The sequence below is a fragment of the Durio zibethinus genome, chromosome 25 (assembly GCF_047325235.1).
Source record: "Durio zibethinus cultivar Kanyao isolate XHJ-2024 chromosome 25, ASM4732523v1, whole genome shotgun sequence".
Classification (NCBI taxonomy): Eukaryota; Viridiplantae; Streptophyta; class Magnoliopsida; order Malvales; family Malvaceae; genus Durio; species Durio zibethinus.
In genome coordinates, this window is record NC_143186.1 from 9990073 (window position 1) to 10006974 (window position 16902).

The following is a 16902-nucleotide window of genomic DNA, read 5'->3' on the forward strand; positions in this document are numbered from 1 at the left end:
TTTTTTCACTAACACTTTTAGGTATTTAAGTTTAATAAAGGACATAATAGTAATCTCTTCACCATTTTTTTTCACCTTTTTATTTTTTGTGGTAAGTAGGCATGGGTGCTCTCTCTAATATATTTTCACCACAAATGTCTTGCAAATGCTACACTATGAGCAAAGAACAATCCACTTGCAATCATTGGCAGTACATACAACTTTAACCTTGATTTAATCATTCTTCATTTACTTAAATTCAAATATTTCCTTTGTTGAAAAGTTTGTAAGTACATTTTTTAAAAATTTAGATCATCAAACCTAAGTCCAAGCACAAATTCAATGAAGGGCAATTATATATTATAGTGCCTATTGCTAAACTGTACTCTTTATACACATCATTTAAAGATCCATTTGTGTTTTTAAAACTACTAGGGTCTAGTGAATCGAAATACTCATTTTTATACCCTTCAACGTTGTCAAAATCCAGATTAAGCCTAAAACATTGACCACTACATCTTGTATTCTGAATTGAGACACTAACAAGATCATCATCATCATTTTTCTCACCATCAGAATTTTTAAGACATCTATTTTTTTTCTTTTCAATGTACTCCTTTAACTTCTGCCTTGTAACTTCAAACTCATCACTACATTTGAATCAATAGTCACATCGACCAGCCACTCTTCTTTAACACTTAAATCACTTTTATTCTCATCCATATGCCCCTTAGTGTCATCACCTATATCTTTCCCCTTATCCTTTGCCTACTCCTTTAGAGCTTCAATAGCATTAACCCTTTGATCTGTTAAATGTTCCTTTTGATCTCTAGTTAGATTAAACATTTTATCCCCTATATATACCTTCTTATCCCCCACATGTCCTTTATATCTCCACTAACAATTAGTCTTTCATCTTCTATATGTTCCCTTTCAATCCTTGTATGTTCCATTATATCTCCACTAACAATCAGCCTTTTATTCCTTATATGTTCCCTTTCAACCTTTTCATGTTCCTCTGCATCTCCAATAAAAATCAGTTTGATCCATTGTATTCACCCTTTAATGTTCAATCATAATACACTTTTAATCCCTTGCATTATTTATTTTTATGTCATTATAAAAATCCTTTAACCTAGGTGTAGGAGGTCTAGAAAGTAAATGACATGTGCCATCATTAATTGCATCACCAATCATAACCACAACTTTGTTACTTGATTCACTAACCTCAACAACTTCAATTGGTTCAATTAATGCACCTAGCACCACTTTATCCTTAATGTTTTTGTTTAACTGTTCATATATATCCATAATTTGATTCTTCCTTAATCAGTCAGCCATTTTTATTACACTCCTATCATCACATAGCAACTTTAACCCATTATCAAATGTCTTTCTCGCCTCAACATAATAAGCTTTCATCAAATTTGATAAATTATAACTTAAGAACTTGATTGTACTTAATATAGTTGAATAACAAATATGGTCAGAATCTTCATTATATTTTACTACTGACCCATTTAAATATCGAACTCTTCTTTGGGTTCTTAAAAATTTTCCTCTGTGGTGATATTTTTCTCTACCCTGTCAAATCTCATACTATAAAATAAAAAGAATAAAAAATATCAAACCCATTAAACATATCAATTTTACTAAGATAATCATGCAACATAAGGTGTAAATATTTAAAACATTTTAGAATTGATTTACATATGCGTAAACTTTTCTAACTATAATAAACCATCTAAACCATGCAAGCATAGATACTAGTATGTCTTGTTCTCTGCTTAATGTTATTTTTTCCCAAATTTCTACAAAAGTGGCAAACAAAACAAAATAACACATAAGACCACATGTTTTTCAAAAATAAAACCGATATAATTAATCTAAAAAAACCCTAAATCTTCAAATATTTGCTTTTCTTGAAATGCACTTACTTTTTTTTTTTTGTACGTTTCTTCACTTTATCTAACTTTTTTATTGTCTAAACAATTTTTTCTTTTGTCTCTTCTTCTTCGATATAATGGTTTAGGGTTTAAACATTCCCTTTCTCTTACTTCATGATAAGATTTTTTCCTGTAATTCTTCAATCAAAACTTGTTTCAAATCTTCTTATAAATCTTTCACAAACTCTTTTTTAATTAAATCTTAAGAAAATTTTTAGGTTTTTCAAATCGATCTAAGTTTTAGCAAATTTTATGAGTTTCGATGTTTGAGTTGGAGAGATTTTGATTTTTAGAGGAAATTTTAAAGTTTGGTTTCTCAAAAAACTTAGGTTAGTTGATTGATTTAGAGTTTCAAAAAAGGTAGGAAGGGATTTAAAATGTTTTTATGAGTAAAAAACAGGTTTTTTCAATTTTTATGCTTACATGAAAAGTCCATGTTAGTAAAAACATGCCCAATCACCCAAACTTTTAATCCATGTCATTAGGTCAACAACACCTCACTTGGTCAACGAGTCACATCATTGATTTAACGGAATAAATAAACCACTATTATAGATTGGACGAAAATTTCAAATTACGAAAAGTACAAATACTTCCAATATTAAAAGTATTGTCTGGGGACTAAATTCAAATTTTATGTACAGTACAACGAGTAATAGCAAATTTGACTAATTTTTAATGTAATACTTAAATTATGAATTTATTAATTAATGTGATATTTATTTTTAACGTAACTAATTTTAAATAATGATCTATGATAGATAAATAGTTTTTTTAATATCACATTAGTTAACAGATTTAATAATTCAATTATTATATTAAAGACTTTTAATATTAAAGTAACACATTAAACATTTCATTTTATTATAATTTAAAAATCATTAATAATATTAACTCTTCTTTTTATTATAATTGTGTGGGATTTTAGTTTATGTAATTAAGTCACTTTAATTATTTTGTTTTGGACGTGAAATTTTGGAAGCATTATAGAACTTGTTATTGTATTTCTGTTTTCTTTCAAAGAATTTATGAACAAATCTTAGTACTTAACGGTGCACTAATTAAATTGTTTCTTTGATTTTTTTTTATAGATTATAATATTAAAAAACCTTTTAATTTTGTTTTTTTTTTATTTTTTTACTTTAATTTGTATCAAAATAAATTTTTATTTTTTAATTTATACTCAAATAAACTCTTATTTTAAATGGATTGAGGGATAGGATAGCGACTGAAATGGAACTGAGTTGAAGGATAGGAAGTGAGAATAGAGAGAAGAGGACAGAGAAAGGAAAATTAATTTAAAAAAGCTTTTAATTTTTAATTTTAAAATTTTTTCTTTTAACTGCGTCCTCAAATCAAGTCAGCTTTCATGTGGGAGAAAATTAATTGAGGTTGATTGTATAACTTTTCATTTAAAATAAATATATAAATTAAAGAATAAAAATTTATTTGAACATAATAGAAAATATAAATTTTAATTAAAAAAGTAAAATAATTCAAAGTTTTTTTAATATTTTAATCTTTTAAAAATATAAATACTATGACTGGAATTTAAAATTTTCTCAATGCTCTCATTTCACCTTTATCATTTGAGATTGGATGAAGTGGCATGCACGTCAACTTTGTATGATACTGCCCATTGTATCTTTGCACGTCAACTCTGTGTATTTTTTTTTAATTTTTTATTTTGAACAAATGAAAATTCTCTTTTAAGTCATTTAAACTACACAGCAGTTAATAAAATGAACACTTTTTTTTTTGTTATTTTTTGGTACAATGATGAATACTAATTCAGATGTAATTATTATATTTAGAACGATAGTTTTTTTAAAGAATAAATTGAAATCATAAAAGCTATTGTAATTATTATTTATTAATTTTCACTTTTTAATTTTAAAATTATAATTTAATTTAAAATTTTAAATATTTTGACATGAGTACTGGGTAATTACAAAATAATTAAGTTTACAATATCTAAAAGTTAGTAAATTTTGAAACATTTTCTTCCTAAATAACCAATCATTTTCTAATATTATTCAATTACACAAAATTTCTCTCTCTCTCTCTCTCTCTCTATATATATATATATATATATATATATACTTAAAAAAATTCTAGTTCCTTCATAATATTAAAATACTTAAATGTATGCGTGTATATGTATAACTGCATGTATGTATATACTATTAGGAATAGTGACTCAAATTTCATAATAGATTTTATTTGAGATTGGTTAGATATTGTTTGATAGACAAAGAGACTTAAAAAAAGAATTTTAAGAGAAAAATGATTTTTAATAGGCAAGTTTATATATTTATAAATAGGTAAAGTTTTTATAAGGTTAGATATAAGAAAAAAATATAAGAGAGTTGTAAGATTTTATGAGATAGACTACTAAAGATTTATGTCTTATGGGTGTATATATTTGAATGTTTATGAGTAAATTAAAGGAGACTGAGAATGTCTATATAGGAATAATGCATGGGTGTATATGGGTATATGTTTGTTTGGTTGAGAATACTTCATAGAACTAGAGGAGATTGAGAAGACTTATTAGTATTAATTATTGAGTGAGATTAATTTTATATATGTTTGTAATTCTCTACAATTAATATATTTTTTTTCTCATTTGTGGATATATATCGATTATATCTAATTATATTAAAATATTGTCTCTTATGTGATTGATCGATTATTTAATTTTGCTTTCGCTGATTTGATTTGGAAGTTTGTTACCTAACATATACTTCATATGAGCTTTAAAAAAATTCTTCTGAAAATAACAATGAAGGTGAAGAAGAAGCAGAAGAAGACAATAAGCCACTTTTCTGCTGATTCCTTGGGTTCAACACTTCAACTAAAAACACACCAAAATGGAAAAAGAAAGAAAAGTTTGGTGCCTGATGGTCATGGAGAAGAGAGAAAGTGAATAAAAAACGATTAAGTTGCCTAACTGTAGGGCTGGGTCCTCAAACTGCTTGGTCTCATGATCTGCTCAAATATCCCTAACTTTACTTATTTTTATTATTATTATTTTCCTTTGAAAAATTGGCATGGGATAGATATAAGCTCAGTCAACTAATAAACAATTTAACATTTGACATTAATGCAATAAATACCCTAAAACTCCTACGAAATCTTAACGGAACATTTAAGAAAAGAAATACTTAATGAAATTTGAACTTAATTCAACTAATTCATGTAGATACCTTTAAAATGTGACATCCAATGAATCTAAGATTTAAATTCTAATTCTTATAAATTTTTTTATTCTCAAATTATAATTTTTTTGTAAAAAAAAATCATGAACGTAAAATCACAAAAAACCTTTGTCACAATTATTTACAGACACTATCATTATTCTACGCTCTTAATCTACCTTCTTAATGTGCAGTTCAGACTATTATATCAAGTACATAACCCTTGCCTAATAGCCTTAATTTTTAAAAAATTATCACTTAATTAATCCTCAAACTCTAAGCTAAAATAGTAATTATGTTAGCATGACATTTAAGAAAAGAAATATTTAATTGAATTCGAAACTTAATTTATCTGGTCACTTTTAAAATATAATATCCAATTAATTGAAAATTTGACTCTTAATTTTTACAATATTTTCTTTTATTTTTAAATTATAATTTTTTATATAAAAAAACTAACTCATGTGCGTAAAATCACAAAAAACCTTTGTCACAATTATTTACGGATATTATCATTATTTTTACCTTCTTAAAGTGCATTTCTGATCATTAAATCAAGTACACAACCCTTGCCTAATAGCCTTAATTTAAAAGAAAAAAAAAAACCATCACTTAATTAGTCTAAGCTAAAATAGTGATCATAGACATTTAACCCCCAACAGAGTAAAATATGGAGGATGGCCGGCAAGCCAAGTCTCTCGACAAATATTTTATAGGCGCCGCATCTTACTTCGTCAGCGGTACTTGGACAATTCTTTCCCTTATATCTGGGAACTTGGTTTATGTTTTTTTAATTTATTTTATTCCTCTGATAAAAGGTCAAATATGGTGCACTATTCTTCTAGAAGAAGCTTTTCACTTTCATTTGGTAAGCACTCTATTCATGTATAAATTAATTACAAGGGTTAATATTCTTTTCAAACGCAGATTTATCAAACAATGACTATCATGGAAGAAATTTTTAAAAAATAAATAAATAATGGATAAATTTCATTTAGGATCTTTAACATTTTATTTTGATTTCACTTTAATCACCAATTTCTTAATCGTTTTTAACTTTTTAATTAGCAATTGTAAAAAGATATCCGCGTTGTATATCATGAGAATGCCCGTGCATGTGTTGCGCCATGTAATATGCAAAGTGGATGTTACGTTTGTGTTAATGGAATTTTTTTACTCAAGGACCAAAATAAAATCATTTAAAAAGATTATACACCTAACGGAGCAATTTAAAAGTTAGAGATTAAAGTAAAATTCGAATAAAATTGTTAGGGACTTCAAATAAAATTTACCTAAAAATAATAGACGAAATAAGACATGCTACCATTTTTGTTCCATGGCACTTTCATGATCACAAGTGAGAATATTTACTTCGTTTAGTAATTCTTTATTTGACAACACAGTGAATTTTGTTTTCATGCTTTAGACATTCTGCTAATGGTTGGCATCCCTTAAAAACAAAATGAAAATCACAATGATAGTTATGGCCAACCCTGGAATTCAAGATCGTGCAAAGTGCATATTCATGTTCATTTGATGTTACCATATTGCTTTGATTTAGGGATGATAAAGTCAATAATTAATGAATCCAAAATTTGATTTAATCGGTTCATTCAATCACCCTGAGAGGTAGCATTCATATGGGGTCCAAATTTTAATATTTACAATTTTCTTCCTTATTCCCGGACAATCTTTTATATAAAAAAAAAAAGTCAATAATTAATTTCCTAAAAAAATCTAACATTGTTTTTCAAAACCAAGCCTACATAATTGAAGATTGCAGAAAGATTTGCTCCAATTTCTTTTCAAAATGTCAAAATGGCCCCTTAAATGCGAAAACAACGACACAATGACCTTTAAAAGGTCCCTTAAGCCATTTTTGAACATAACATGTACTTTTTCATGTCCCATACTTATGACTTAATTTTCTTCTTTAATTCTTTTTCTATGCGTGGAGCCTCCTCATTTCACTGCATTTTGAATGGTCAAAAACAGATCTTTTGTTTGACATTCGATTACCCAAAATTACTAACCTTATCACCACCAAGTTGTAACACTTACGTATGGTTTTCAGACAGCTTTACTAATTTTACAATTAAGTTACATTCCACATTACCAAGGAATATATAAAATATTTCCTTCCTGAGTTTGAAAGATAACTTGAAGAATTATGTTGTTGTTGGTTAGATTAATTTCCCAGTTTTAAATTCATTGTCAAAGTTTGGGTTTGGTTCTACTATCACAATTTTCAAAAATATTAGTTCTTCTATCCCACTTTCAATAAATTTAGTCCATCTACTTTTATTAAAAGTTGATTTAAGAACAATAAATAACAATATTAAAATTTTGCCTTTAATTTGGATCACTGAGATTTAGTGACTTGAAATGTTGAGAAGGATTATTGTTTGGCCGCGTGGCACATATCAATCTACAAAATATCATATTTTATTTTAATTAAATAATAATTAATGTTTCTTTAAAATTCTAGAGAACAATCTAATATTTTTATTAAAAATAAAGTTTTTTTATACTAATATATTGCAAAATTCTAATGTTGTTATCAATTATCCTTTAATATATTTTTAATAAAAATTTAAGGATTAAATTTATTAAAATTAAAGTAAAAAGATTAAAACAATAAAACTGAAATAATATAGGGACTAAATTTAAACTTTAACCTTACTCTTTTGTACATGTGATATGGATTACACAATTGGAAATAGTCCTTTTAATTTTATTTTCATATATTTTCTTCTCATAATAATTAATTCTTTAATGAGAAGTCCAATACATATTTCTATGTTGGAGTCTTAGGATTTAAACCTAGGGTGTCTTATCGTATATAAAATAAGAATTTATATTTGATATTAATTTTATTAATATGTAAATTTTATATAATGTTAATGAATAGTACAATGATATCTTTTAAAAAATTAATTTTAAAATTTTGAGGTCCTAAAAGGAAAATATATTTAATCCTGGAAATATATTTACAATTAATTTTTTATAAGTTGTTATTTTGTAGTTTATTGATAATGTATAAGATTTATTATAAAGTAATAATTCATTAAGTATAAATTCATAAAATAATTCTAATTAATAAATTACCTTTTCCTTTTTTTTTTTAATTTTTGGTAAAATGAAGTGATAAAGATATTTGAAACTAGAAAGAAAGACTCTTTCTAAGCTGATTGGGCTCTTTTGGCAAAGAGTCAATAATTTTGACTTGACCTGAACCACCAGCTATCGCATGACTCCAAAAACACATTATTTAAGTAAGGTCCGGTATTGTTCAGAGCATGCCGTGTATGATTGATGATTCATGCACTACGCACTGAAATTGAAAAATCAAAACCTTTGGTTCTTTTACTCCACATAGCCAGCTGCAGGGGATAAAGATTAAAGAAGATGAACGTAGTCCAAGGTAATAGTGATAACAAGGATGAAGATGGTCCACTTCCAGGATTTCGATTTCATCCAACTGATGAAGAGCTCGTGGGGTTTTATCTTCGACGAAAAGTTGACAAGAAACCCCTCAGAATCGAGCTCATCAAACAGATTGATATCTACAAACATGAGCCATGGGATCTCCCAAGTATGTTATACCTATATCTTTTTTGATTATTGGTTTGGCTTGAAAATATGTCCTAGCTTTTCAATAAGGGAAAAGGGTTCAGGTTTGCTTTGAAAGATTCAAAAGTTTTAACCAGGAGCTTAAATCAAGCATCTTTTGAGAAAATGAAACAGCTGTTTTTCTTACTTCACCACTGCGCCTTAAAAATGTTTGTTCCAGATTGCAGACCCTCACTTCCTTTTGGTTTTGAATATATTTGAAGTATTTCGTTTTAATAGGCAACATAAGTATTGTAAAAACATTATACAGTTGAAAATAATAAGCTTTATCGATTTATGCAATCATTTTTAAAGATTTTCATCCAACGGTTTTAGTATTCAAATCTCAACATCTGTAATTTTTCCTACCTCCTTTATACCAAAAAATAATAACAAGCCTTTTGTTTTGTAACAAATTAAAGGTCATGACAAAAATTTTTGTTTTTGTAGTAGGGAGAAAACACCCTACCTGATAATTGAAACGCAACTTTATTAATTCAGCATTTTATCATACCCAAATTTCTGCATAATATATGGAAATTAAGCTTTTTTAAATAAAAATAAAGGTGGTAGGGGGTGATCTCTGACTAATAGTAATGGATTTCGTGATCAATGAAGCAGAAACTAGCGTTGTGGGAGATAGTGAATCATATTTCTTCTGCAGACGAGGAAGAAAGTACAGAAACAGCGTTAGACCCAACAGAGTGACAGGGTCTGGATTTTGGAAAGCTACCGGCATTGACAAGCCTGTTTATTCACATGGAGGAGAAGGCCATGCCTGCATTGGTCTAAAGAAAACGTTAGTATACTATCGTGGAAGTGCAGGCAAAGGAACCAAAACGGATTGGATGATGCATGAGTTTCGCCTTCCCAGCAGTGACAGTAACACTAACACCTGCCTTTCCAATCCCAAATCTATCGCACAAGAAGCTGTAAGTAAACGCGTTAAGCTTCCGTTTGATTGATGTTTTTGTTATCTGCTTTTTCACTTTCAAAAGCAAGAAAAAATGCAACAAATGTGTTTGGATACAAAAGCAAAATTTTCTTTTTGAAGGATCATATACAAATTATATTTATTTTTGTTGATAAAAAAGTACGTGATTCTATTATTATATAGATTAATTTTGTTATTACTGATGTTACATTTTAATTACTTGTCCATTTCAAATAAATTATGATGGTAATTTTTTTTTAATGATAATTTTTGGAAAAACACAAAGCATATTGTCTAAAAGCAAGTAGCAAAAGCATCAATCAAACCAAGCATTTTTCATGGGAATAAGTTATCAATGTTTAGTACTTTTTGGGGATTGCAGGAAGTATGGACTATATGTCGAATTTTCAAGCGGAACGTATCGCACAGAAAATACTCAGCAGATTGGAGAGAAGTCCCAGCTAAACGTCTTTCAACTGCCACACCTAGCTCTCAAACATGCAGTGTGGAATCCAATAATCATGAAAATTACATTACATTCGGTTCTCCAAATGTTCAAAATTATGATCAGAAGCCATTTGTGAATCCCATCAATGGAAGAAGTCAATGGCATGGAGAGCAATTAAGTAGCATAGCTCAACCTTCATCAATGGCATCATCTTCAAGCTTTTCAAATTGTCCAGATAATGATTTCTTCACACATGCAAATTGGGATGAGCTCAAATCGGTTGTAGATTTTGCTTATCTTGATCCCTTTTTTATGTAAATGCTTAATGAATTTATAGGTTTCAGTTGAATTAATTTTAATGAGACTGTATTAGTTGATAATTTTGAAAACTATAGAACATCGATACACATCCACACTTGGCTTAGGCCAGTTTGTTGTTCCTCCTTAGGAGTATTAACGTCCAAGGTCTCGTTCCCTTCTTGCTCTTGGATTTCTTTGTATGTGCAAAAAAACATAATCAAACTTCGCTTTTCCTTTTTTTTTTTTTTTCCCTTTTGGCTTTTCTTGGATGAATACAATAAAAAAATTCATTTTTATATACACATAAATAGTAATTCAAATTCATAAAAGATTTATTTGAAATTGACTAGATATTATTTAATGAATAAAAAAAATTTTTAAAAAAAATTTTTAGAAAGAAAAAGATTCTTCGTAGACATATTACTATGCTTATAATAGGTGAAGTGCTTAAGTATGAAAAAAAAAAGATGTAACAAAGATATAAGATTTTATTGGGATAAACATTACATAAGATTAGAGGAGATCGAGAAGATTTTTGTGGTTGTATATGTTTGAGTGAAAGTTTTTATGAATGTGTATATTTAAGTGGGTTAGAGGAAAACAAGAGGGTTTATATAAGTATGACACATGAATGTAGGCTAATAAATCTTTTTTCTCATTTGTAGGTGTAGGCTGATCAGATTGAATTATATTAAATTATTATTTTTTATATGATTGATTAATCATTTAATTTTGCTATTGTTGACTTGAATACTTAATTGATTGAAGGCTTTTGGTCTAACAATAAAAAGAATCATTAATTAAAGCAATAAGTCTCTTTCTATTTATACTTTTTTTTTTTGTTGAAATAAGTTTATACTAAATAAGAAACAAAAATGAAAAATTGCATGACTCTATACAAGAAATTATCATTCATAGTGCCATTAAATATCTTGTGCAAAGTTTTCAAGAACTGAATTTTTTTTTAATGAACACCAATATTTTATAATGAAATATCATGGTATATATATATAATATATATACTCACACGTACAGTATACTCACACGTACAGTTAAATTAACATGGTCATTTTAAGATAAAAGAGGATGCAAGTGATTAAAACTTAAAATTTCATCTTAAAAATCTAGGATTCGAGTCTTGAAATAAAGGAGATGGGATTTATGAGATGTGCGAAGGTTTTTTCTCATTTTATAGTCCAAGATAACATGAACACTTACTACTGAACCAAAAGTTCAATTATATATTTGATATATATATATATATATAATGTTATAATTTTGTATACCCATTAACAAAGATTTCAAGAATTTGTAATAAGGTAGTTTAATTTTGATAATTGAATATATTACTTGATATAAATTCATGATTACATTTTTTTTCTCATGTAAAGTAAATGAAAGCCCCTCCAATTCATCTTTGACACAACTCTATTCACTTGAAAATCTTGTTACTCAAAACCCAAAGAGTCAAAGTAAATCAAAGTTTGATTCCCATATTTGAGCCTTCGAGTTAAATGAAATCAAACTTTCTTTTTAGAAAGACTAATTACGATGTGGAAGTAGTGGCAATGGTAAAAAGGCAACCTAGTAAACATGACGACCAGATCCATATCTATGCTCTTTCGAAGTGGCTATACCCATAGATTGCGCCAGTTTGTCATTTTTTGGTGCAAGAATCAACCAACTAAAGACTACGAACCGAAGACTTTTAGTCAAAAAAATGGTTTTAATGAATTTTCTTGTACACCTTGTTTTGTTGACCAAAGATTCCACATTTTTAGTCAAAATTAATATATGACCACTTTAAGTTCGATGGAACATATTGGAATCTTGAAATAACAAATTGATCATATAATATTAATTAGTTTTTTTTTAATTTTTTAAATCATACATTTGCATGCATACACATATATACGTATAAATTATTCAAGTTATTTTAAATTTAAAATACTTAAATTAATTAAGACTGGGAGCCATAATGATTTTTTTTTCTTTGTATTCGAGATTATTGAGAATAGAACTTTAACTATTGAAATTAAAAATACAACAATCTATCAATAAATTACAAGACTATTGGCAGCCATAATTATTTGATAAAACGAAATATTGAAAGAGGAATCAGAAAACCAACATCTCTCACATTTTCTTAACAAATTAAACATCATTATATCTAGTTACTTACTTAGGCATATATGGTCATCACAAATAAAGTCAAATTTCAAAAAAGAAAAAAAAAGAGTCAAATATGAATTATGCAATAGCTAGCTAGTAATGAAACAAATCTCTGGGGGAAAAGATTGTGGCTGATTCAGTTCATATATAAATCTTCTTATTTATCCACTTTCTTTATGTTTTTTCTTATTTTTTTACCAAGTGCTCATGCTTGAGCCTTTTAAAAAATCAAACGACAAGCAAGACATCCCAACAATTGAAGATTCAAGTTTATGAAAGTTTTGAGTTGAAATCTAAATAATTGACAATATGAGATTTATTAAATGAACGAAAGTTACCTGCCTTATAACGACGGGATGAAATGAGAGTATGACAAGTAAAACTGTGAATGGATGGATCGTGTTGACCAAGTTTGATCGAGTATACGCATGATAGAGGGAGGAATTTGCGGTGCGGTACTTCAGTCTTTATTCAAATAAAAGAAACATCCCATTTAATACCAATGTGATACAAGAGGCGACTATGAGTCGAACGAATACTAGTCACTGGTTTTTATTTGTTATATTATTATATTAATATAAAGAATAAATATTTTATTATATATTAAATATATTAATATAATAATTATTAACTGGGGTTGGATTCAATTTATATTTAGCTCTTAATTATTAGAGTCGACGCTTGGTCCAACTTTTGATCAAGTCTTTTTTGTTTTTATCTAAATTCGTTCAATAACCTAAAAGATATGCTTAAACCCTCCCAAAAATTAAATGAGCTTTCGGATTTGAATGAATAATTTAATTTTTAAACAAATTTGTAATAGCATTACGGTAACCATAGCACTTGAGGAGTTTTGTCATTTTTTGTTGAAATAATGTTTCATTTAAATGGTCTGTAAGGATGAAAATTTTTATTGCGTTACCATGTTGTTTTATTATTGAATTTTTAGAGATTCAATTAATAAAACCATCCAAATGAAACTCAAAAAAATTAGAAGACTTTTATTTTTTGGAGTGAATTATTATGATCGTCGATATTAAATTCCATTGCATAGCAGCTAGCCAACCTTTATATGCACCAATGCATAAATTTGACGTTAAAATTTAAGACGTAAAAATGAAATTTAATTTAATTTTTTCTATCGAGAATAGTGATTTAAATCTTATAAAAGATTTGTTAAATATTATTTGATTGACAAAAAAACTTACAAGAGAAGAATTTTAATAGCAAATGGATTTTTGATATACAAGTTTATATATTTATAAATATATATAATCTCCATAAGGCTAGGTATAAGAAAAAATATAAGAGGGATGTAACATTTTATGAGATAAATATCCCATAAGACTATTATAGATTAATGTTTTTATAGATATGTATATTTGAATGTTTGTGAGTGGACTAAAAAAGATTGAGATGATTTATATAAGTATAATAGTTGTTTTGTTTGGGTGAATTAGATGAGATTGAAATAGTTCACATAAATATAAGTATAAAGGGGCATAGGTTTGATTAAGTTGAGAATATTTCATAAGATTATAATAAATTAAAATGGTTTGTATGTATTAATTGTAAGTGTTTGATTTGATGTAAATTTGTTTTTTTTTTACTATTGAATATAGGTCGATTGGATCGAATCATATTAAATTACTGTTTATTGTGTAGTTGATTGATTGTTTAGCTTTATTTATGTTGATTTGAATTGTTTAATTGATTAGTTCTTTTTTTTTTTTTAACAAATGTATTAGAGTTGTCACGTTCCTAACATTTAGCTATGTAAAAATCTTTTGTTTTTCTTTTCCAGGAAAAAAATCTTTTGTATACTAAGATATATATCCTAGATTGACTGCACGAAAGATTATTAGTACGTGTTTGTTCAACTATTAATCTTTTAAAACTACACGAAAAATTTTCAATATATTAGAAACCACGTGGCCATCAAAACTAACCAAAATTTAACAATTATTCCTCCTTGATTTGCACTGTCGATCTAATCCTTTACTTCTGATTAAGACAGCAAATAAAAATGAAAAAAAAAGAAAAGAAAATATGACAGCAACAAATCTTGGTTATATCATTTGTGATAATGTTTAATTTCTAAGTTATAATTTATCATCACATTAATATTTTACTGCTATTGTTTTTTTTAATTAGAGAAAAGGATTATATTTAATTATTCTTTTTTTAAATTACATTTATAATCAAACTCATTATCAAGTATTATATTCATATAATCAATTATTATATTATTAAATAATTAATTAATAAATTATAATTTAACTAAACAATCAAATCCGTACATTGTGAGACTTGAACTTAGAAAGTTCTAGGACCTCCCCTTGCATTAAGCTAAAACCTCATTGGCATTATATTTAATTATTCTAAATCACATATATATTTGCGAAAATTATAAGATTAATGTTGTAATCAAAGAAAAAATAAGAAAAAATTTAAAATTGTAAGTTGTCATCCAAACCCTAAATATTTGAGAAAATTATAAGATTGAAGTTTTAATCAAAGGGAATAAAAAAGAAGAAATCTAAAATTACAACTAGTCATCCAAACTCGTGCTTCAAAATTTGAATCTTGTAATTAGGGTTTGAAGAAGAAGAGATTTATTTAATTTAGTCATATTACAAAACAAAAAAATTTAGACTCTTTGTCTCTCAGACTTTTGAGGGTGATCTAAAATGGCAGCAAGAAAGGAAAAGAACAGGGAGGAAAAGGCAAAGTCAAAGTCTTCAGTCATGAACCACGCATCGGGATATAAATGTACTTGCAAATCCATAGCTAGAACATTCTTTTAGACCTTCAAACCTCTTTCTGTATATGAAATAAATTAATCCAAGGTGGCCTTGGTAATTCAACTTTTGCCTTTTTTTTTTTAATTGAAGTTTGACAATTCATAAGAGAAAATCTTTTTAAGCAAACAGTGATATGGTTTATTAATAAAATATTAAATTTTTATTTTTAATTATTATAATTCAATATCCTTAATAACTTCAAATTAAAAAAATAATGCAGTACATGATATGTCTTCATTTTTAATAAAAAGATAACAGTCGTTAAATCAAATAATAAAGAGAATGAGATATGAAAGTAACTTGCTATTAGTCTTAAAAAAATAAAAAGATAATTTTTCGAAAATGAGTTATCTATAAGTAAAATTATTTATCAATATGTTTTAATATAGTTTTATTTAAATCAGACCTTATACATAATTTTTTTAAACTCAAACTTAATTTGATCGAATTAAAAATATTATTATATTAATAAATAATATTTTTATTTAATTTTACTTAAAAAATTAAAAAATTAATATTAAAAATATTTTAATTTTTTTATTTCAAATATTTTTATAGTTTTACTCAAATAAAACTTTGAATATTTAAAATATTATTAAAAGGTAAACCCTGGTGCATAAGACTACCTACTTTTTGAGGGTTGGGTGAGACTTCATAGTGCGCAACCTTCCTTTTATATTTTTTAATCCATAACCTTTTGGTTATAAAAAAAACAACCTCACTGTTGCTCCAAGGCTCACCCCTTTTTATTATATTAATAAAAATATTTATTTAATTTTAATTAAAAAACAAAATACTAATATTAAAAGTCTTTTAATATTTCAATTTTAAATATTTTTATTATTTATATTATTAAACATAAATATTTTAATATTTCAATAATAAATACCATTTTATTATTATTTTAATAACAAATAATAACATATATGATAATATTTTATTATTTTAATAATTAATGTTAAATAATATAATAATGTTATTTCTTAATATGAAGATTTTTAATAATTTGCTATTATTTTTTAGTTTAAAATATATAATTTTATATATTTATTTATTAAGGTATTTATATTACTATTTTAATAATAAATATAAATAAAAAGATTTTTGTTATGATTTAATAATAGATACTTTCAATATAAAATATAAATATTTTAATAGTACAAATATTTTAATAATAAATAATATTATTCTAATATTAATAAAAATAATATTTTAAGAATAGCAATACTATTTTTAATATTTTAAAATATTAATATAAAAAATAATAAATAGTTTTATTTTAAGTATTTTATATTAATATAATATTTTAATATTAATATTATTTTTAAAATATAATTATTCTTGAATATTAATAATTTTAATAATAAATAATTTCAATATACTTTAATAATAAATAATTTTTAATATTTGAATAGTTATATTAATATTATTAAAAAATAAAAAAAAATTTCAAAAACCGATCAAACAACAAAAAATATTTTTTATTAGCTCATCTAAATAATAGAAA

The 16902-nt window shown here is 26.0% G+C and overlaps 1 protein-coding gene across 2 annotated transcripts; it reads left to right on the top strand.

Annotated features, from left to right (window-relative positions):
* Positions 1–8417: 8417 nt before the first annotated feature.
* Positions 8418–10660, top strand: LOC111276603 (transcription factor JUNGBRUNNEN 1-like). 2 transcript variants are annotated; one of them, XM_089754403.1, is made up of 3 exons: positions 8418–8720; positions 9356–9669; positions 10054–10660. In XM_089754403.1, the coding sequence occupies exons 1-3, from the start codon at positions 8534–8536 to the stop codon at positions 10435–10437; spliced, it is 885 nt and encodes a 294-aa protein (XP_089610529.1). In that variant the 5' UTR covers positions 8418–8533; the 3' UTR covers positions 10438–10660. The 2 variants fall into 2 exon arrangements, with proteins under 2 accessions (XP_089610529.1, XP_022718086.2); XM_022862351.2 differs by having other exon boundaries at positions 8419–8720; positions 9359–9669.
* Positions 10661–16902: the final 6242 nt, after the last annotated feature.